This window comes from Nematocida homosporus (genome assembly GCF_024244095.1).
Source record: "Nematocida homosporus strain JUm1504 chromosome Unknown 4499, whole genome shotgun sequence".
NCBI classification, from domain to species: Eukaryota; Fungi; Microsporidia; genus Nematocida; species Nematocida homosporus.
Genome location: NW_026250676.1, coordinates 63,279 through 69,549, shown reverse-complemented (window position 1 = coordinate 69,549; position 6,271 = coordinate 63,279). Strand labels below are relative to the sequence as shown.

The 6,271-nt window shown below is 42.2% G+C and overlaps 4 protein-coding genes across 4 annotated transcripts; 1 reads left to right on the top strand and 3 right to left on the bottom strand.

The window, feature by feature from the left end:
• On the bottom strand, nucleotides 1-1,345 carry NEHOM01_1256 (uncharacterized protein; the record flags this gene model as incomplete). The annotated part of the gene is made up of 1 exon (XM_051490134.1): nucleotides 1-1,345. A coding segment is annotated over one exon (1,345 nt), but the record flags the coding sequence as incomplete, so codon positions are not given.
• Nucleotides 1,346-1,922: 577 nt separating this feature from the next.
• On the top strand, nucleotides 1,923-2,732 carry NEHOM01_1255 (uncharacterized protein; the record flags this gene model as incomplete). Its single annotated transcript, XM_051490133.1, has 1 exon — nucleotides 1,923-2,732. The coding sequence occupies one exon, from the start codon at nucleotides 1,923-1,925 to the stop codon at nucleotides 2,730-2,732; it is 810 nt and encodes a 269-aa protein (XP_051346093.1).
• An 835-nt stretch (nucleotides 2,733-3,567) lies between these two features.
• Nucleotides 3,568-4,950, bottom strand: NEHOM01_1254 (uncharacterized protein; the record flags this gene model as incomplete). The annotated part of the gene is made up of 1 exon (XM_051490132.1): nucleotides 3,568-4,950. The coding sequence occupies one exon, from the start codon at nucleotides 4,948-4,950 to the stop codon at nucleotides 3,568-3,570; it is 1,383 nt and encodes a 460-aa protein (XP_051346092.1).
• Nucleotides 4,951-5,235: 285 nt separating this feature from the next.
• Nucleotides 5,236-6,090, bottom strand: NEHOM01_1253 (uncharacterized protein; the record flags this gene model as incomplete). The annotated part of the gene is made up of 1 exon (XM_051490131.1): nucleotides 5,236-6,090. One exon carries the CDS (start codon nucleotides 6,088-6,090, stop codon nucleotides 5,236-5,238), a length of 855 nt encoding a protein of 284 aa, XP_051346091.1.
• Nucleotides 6,091-6,271: the final 181 nt, after the last annotated feature.

The window sequence follows — 6,271 nt, the reverse complement described above, 5'->3', positions numbered from 1 at the left end:
CACGCTTTTGCAGGGCAAGACTATCGTGATGAACAAGCTTGTCATAGGCTATGGTAGCCGAAGTATGATTGGCTTTGGCTTCTGCGGCAAGTTTCTTGCACTCGTCAAGAGCTTTCTCCAGCTGATCAGCCTTGCTCTGAAGTGCTGGCCGAGTGGCGTCAGTAGCGGCTTTAAGCTCATCAGTGGCGGCTGTCCATGCGCTAGTCTTATCGACCACGGCAGAATCAGCGTTGCGTAGAGTAGTAGAAAGCTTGTTGATTGTAGCGGGGTAATCAGGCCCGAGGGATTTGATGAGAGCGTTTTGTTGGTTAATAGTATCAGTGTGCTTGGTAATTTCAGCATTGAGGTTGGCAATCTTCGTATTAAGGGCTGCCTTGGCTTCATCTGTAACAGCATTGGATAGTTCGGTCTGGGTTTTGGCTAGCAAGTCATGTTTCTCGCTAAGTAGTTTGTTAGTGTCGGCGATCTTAGTCTCGGCAGCAGTTTTGCTAGTGTTGTATGCGGTTTGGAGTTCGTTTTCTCGAGCGGCCTTGGCTTGGGCGTAGTTAGTTGTAATAGTTTTCCACTGTTCATCAGTTGGGGGTATAATTGTTCTAGTCATATCTAAGCTAAGACCAACAACTCGAGCCAATAAGATAGCCCAAATAAGAAGAGCAATTACAGAAACCACAATAATGGCAACACAGGCAATGTTCTTTCGGTTCTTAATTAAGCCGTTCTGGTTTCTTTTCTCCTTATTGACAGTTGAAATGGTAACTTGAATTATCATATATCCAAGTGCAAACCCAGCCATAATTAAACCACCAGCAGCTAAGGTGATGCTAGTAATAGCAGCTACACCGGTAATGGCAGCAATTGCAGCACCAATTCCCCAAAAAACAAGCGGAATGGCCACACCACCTAGAATGGAAGCAGTCATGATAAATCCCTTAGCCACATTCTTGTGGTGGCTATCAACTCTAGCCAAAACAGTCTTTCTAATACGGCGAATAAGGTAAATCAGCCCAATTACTCCCACAATAACAGCCCAGAAGGCCATCCACCTAAACTCAGAGCGAGCGTCGACTGGATTAAAACGCTCGTGTGGCGCAGCCGACTTCATAACCACATCACCGGCTCTTAACGTAGCATAGATAAAGAGAATTATTGCACCATTCCATGTACACATAGAAATGTAAGCAATTATGTCTTGTGTTTTGCATGGGACAAGTTGCATTATAATGGTTCTGATATCAAAAGCATCGGCACCAGATGGATGGGGCCGGGGTAATTTTTCTGCATTGACACCAAGTAATGGCTGCTTCATCCCAAATTCATCCTCAACAGGGTCTTTTCGGAACATCATATATTTTTTTTAAGTGACGTAAATATGCAAATAATTTCCTGAAAAGGAAATTTTAAAAGTTCGAGTATAATTTCCTTTTTAGGAAATTTAGTAACAATCTTTTTAAAATAAATCTAAGCTAGTTAGATACTTTTTATGTATTATCTAAGATCTCATAGGTTTATTAAAGCCGTGTTAGATATTTAATAGTCGTCTTGGCTTTGGTGTGCTAGGGAAAGAGCCTACACACTCTAGAAGGAATCTATGCGGGTTGGGGAGGGTTGTGTGTAGTAGGTGCTGGCTATTGAATTAAAGCGGGATTGTCTGCTACAGCATTGGCAGCTGATTCATCAACCGCAACAGATAGGGTGTTTGCTACTTCGACAGTTTGGAGGTTAAAGAGGAGATCCTTAGTGTCTTGATCGGTTATCTTGAAGTAGTGTTGAACTGATCGGGTCAGTATTGTATTAGGTTAGGTTAGGTTAGTATTGTATTGGATTGAGTTGAGTTGGATTGAGTTGAGTTGAATTGGATTTAGAGATAGTTGGTTTGCTCGAATTTCCTTTTTAGGTATTATATTACATTTTTACATCACGGCATGTCATATGAACCGACGCAAGGATCAAGAAATGCTAAAACTGACGAATCAGTCCCATTACGAAAGATTGGCAATATAGATACCAGAAGACCTGTGGCCGCGGTCGTCAGTAATGACTTAGATCTCATGTCTGCGAGAGAGAAGCGAAAAAGAATACATCGAACAATCATTACGTCAACAGGAACAGCGACCTGGATAATCTTTTGCGCGCTAGCGATAGTTATTGTGCTCAAAACATCGACTGTTATCAAAAAGAACCCATTGGGTCTGCTGGGTCGATCTCTTTCAGCTGATGAGATAAATAGTTTCACTTCTCAGGCGTATGGGATTGCGTTCCTTTTCGTTGTGCTTATGCTAGGCACTTGTGCCTTTTTGGCATATAAGGCTCTTCATAATACTCCTTCTGAGCCCAATGAGTACCGATTTGGCTCATTTACCAACCCAATTTCTATATCTATGTTTATTGCACTGCTTATAGGTCTCGCTATATTCTTGCTGCTGGCTTTTGGATTTCCGCATCTTGGTGCCAAAGTTAGGTTTGGGGTAATTGCTTGTGTGTTGTTCATTCTGGGAGTAACTGGGTTTAGTGTTATCTTGTTTTCGGCTCTTTTTAGTATTAAAAGGAGATTTGAGCAAACAAGGAAGATTTCAATGTGCTGGACGCAAATTGTGATAACCGTTACTTTTATGGGTTTATCTTTGATCGCGTTAACCTGGGCTATTTGTTTTATGGCCATTTCTGGGGTTAATTGGAGGATATTATTTGATTACGTTGATGGAATCACTATTTTCCGTATCAAATCTGGCTAAACAGTTAATCTGCACTGGCACGTCGAGTAAGGTACTACTAATGCTACTTACCAGACGTTTCTGATTCCAACTCAGAAGACAAAGTCTATTCTAACAATTCGCAGAGAACTTAAACCCGGATTACTATAACACCCATCAACTATGCACTCAAGTAATCACCAACCCAATTAGATGTGTGAAAGCAATTTGGAAGGCCTGACTACAGTTCTGCCTGTAGCTAGCATATATTTCTCTTCCGATCCCAAGCCATATGATCTAACTATTCTCTTCTAGAAGCCTTTTCTAACCTAACGACAACCCGAGTATTTGAAGCCTACAATAGATGACAGCAATAAACTATTTCTTTAGGTGATAATAGAGATCAAACGAAATAAACACGATGGCTATGAACATCAAGACTAAGCTTTTTATTACTAATTGTAGTGTCGTCATACGACCACTACCCATTTTCCACCCGATCGACCTGATTACTAGTAAGCACTCATTACTTAGTACCCATAACTTAGTACTAACCCAATACTAATACTAGCATTAACTTAATATGACGTCATCTTATTCCAACTCACCCTTATTTACTCAATAAATGGTGCCCAGACTTATCTCAAGCACTATCTTTAACAGAGGATGTATTAGTTAAGATGGACTTCCTTATTGGGCACTACACCAACCCAACACCAAACTAACTCAAATGACCTACCATGGCCTACCCACTAAAGTTTAGTCAAATCATGGAGACACCAACAGAAGATGTAGATAAATAGCACATTGCAGTGGGTTTATTATATTATGAGTAATTCAACTATCCTCAAATACTGCTTAGTGGTAGCCGAAAGGGCTAGTTGGGAATTTCCACTGAGTTAGTAGGGTTATTGTGGACGTGGGGGCTATTCGATATAGATGAATTGGGTAGGCTATTTTGTGGTGCAACGTTCTGAGATGCGTTCTTGTGTATTGGGAATAACGTCTCGAATTGAACTTTAAGCTCCTTGTTACCCTGACCAGAAAGTTTAAAGTCCTGCTTCGTCACTTGATAAACAGCATCTAGTTGCTCGTGGTGGGTTTTCAATCGCATAACCTCATTTCTCAACCTTTGACATTCGGGATCCAAATAAATAGAATTCCGTAACTTCTCGGCCTTCAGAAGTTCACCCCTACGAATGGCCCCATTCTCATTTGTCAATTGGTCAATGGTATCCTGGTAAGACTTCCTGAGCATTTCAGATTCAGTATTGTTAAGGGAGTTGCGGGCATCGACAATCTGCTTTTGGTTCTTCAAGATCTTTTCCTTTAACTCAGCTACATCAGCATCGGCCTTCTGGAGGCCTTCTTCGTACGGTTTGTACTTCTCGTATTGTTTCTGATAGGCCTCTTCGCTGTTCTTGGCTTGTGTCTCGGCCTTATTTATCTCTGAAGCAGTTGGCGGTTTAATGTTTCGAGCCATATACCCATGGAAGCCCACTTGCTCCGCGATGGCTAGACCCCAGCGGATAGTAGCAAATAGAGATAGACAGACCACAGCAATTACCAGTAGGTTTACGATGGCTCTGCGTACACTGCCCGTTATCCAGTCTCTAATCACGCCCTGAATCGCACAGAAGAGTGAAACACACCCGAACACAATCAAAACGCCACGAATAAAGTTAAAAGGGGATGTAGATCCAACAAAATCCATCATTTGGGGCAAGTACTCTAAACCACGGCCAAGTACCAATGCTAGCATTATTGTTGCCACCACCAGACTACAGCATATGTGGATCAAAATGTTTCTTTGGGAATCAGTTCGCTTGCACTTATCACTAAGCCGTTTCCAGTGGTAAAACATCCCTACCGAGAAGATGACGGCAAACAAGATACATATACAAGTGTAGTTCTTCGCCCATTGCTGGACTTTGACTGGTTCATACGGTCTATTTCCTAATATCAAAACCTGACGAGCATGCCAAGCCATTAATCCTAAAATCGACATCATGCCAGACCAACTAGCCACTCCCAGATAAATCATAATGAATGAGTCGCACAAAACTACACTATACAGTCCTTTTTTGGCATAAGCTGACAATCTTTGTGATATTTGTGTCTTGTCTGCGGGCATAGTTCGTGGCGGCTCATCATTAAAATCTGAACCAGGCGAAATATAACTGTTGTCAACGTCTACTGCTAATAGTTGGCGATCTTGTTCCGAGCTAGATATACCTGTCCGAGTAGAGCGGTATTTCATCAAAGTTTACGAAAAAAGATCCATAAAAGCTTACGTCATTTCCCGATTAGGAAAAAAATCACTTCTAATTGACTTATCTTTTGCTTGCATGATCAGGCCATAGGGTAAGTCTGTGCTAATAGTTAAATACTTGTTGAGGTTAAATTGGTCCATATAGCTTTGGTCTACAGCAACGACCAATAATAAACTATTTTGGCATACTTTTGGCCATAGCGTGCCGCCTTTAATATGGTAAATTGCGAAAGGAGTAGATATAGATATGGCAAGACTAATTTAATGGGGTTACTAGTGGTGGTGGGGTGCATGCATGTGTTGTTTGATGGGTTTGTGGAGGTAGTTGATGAAGTCGGTATCAACTTTATAAATAACCAGTAAGAGAATAACCGCGGTTACAAGGAGTAGAACAACCCCGGTGATGAACGTGTAGATTGGGAAGGTGTTCTGGGGAGGCTTTTTGTCTTGTTCGGGAGGTGGTCGGCTGACACTGCGGTCCAAGAAGGCTGCTATAAAGATAAGATCAGGGAATAGGTTTAGGACTCGTTGGAAGTTTGTGTCGACATAAGCTAATCCAATACTGAAGACAATGAGATGGACAGCTGCGGTGAAAAGAAGGAGATTATTGGGGGTAATCATATGTGTAAAAAGAGATATAGGCCATGAATTGCCTACCAAATCAGCGGGTCGGGCTAGGAGCAGAGTTGAGAAGCAGCAAGCCACTACTCGGCAGGGGTCGTTTACCTCGTGATTGCCATCAGTGGTGGTAGCAACCAACCAAACAATAGTGGTCAAAACAAACCCAATGAAGAGACCAAGTAAAGGGAAGAATCCGAGTGTCTGGAAGTAACCGTAAGAGGCCAGAAGAACGCCAAAGTAGAAGAAGCAAACTAATAAAAGGGACCAGCGAATGGTTTGTCTTACGATTTGGATTAGACGTTCATAAATGCTTGGGGCTTTAAGCTGGTTAAGAACATCTTTTGATTGGTCAGTGTCGGGCCCCGAGGAAGGGATAGTGTCTGTCAACCAAGCACACTCAACTAAAGACCGATCTTGAAGGAGGCAGCGGGTGGATTTATTCAACTCTGATTCTTCGGGAGTCTCAGATATGTGGTTATAGGTTTGGTTCTCTTCATCGTGCATCATCTTGAGATAGCCCGCAAGCTCTGGTTATATTTATCTTCTGAGCTTGTGATTTCTACTTCGAGATTTTAATCGCGTTCGCTGCGATCAGTGGCAGGCCGATAAACATTACAGAACTTTGTCCCAGTAGATAGCTCACTTTGAAGTGGAGGCCGGCGAGGACACCACAGCAACCAAATAAATG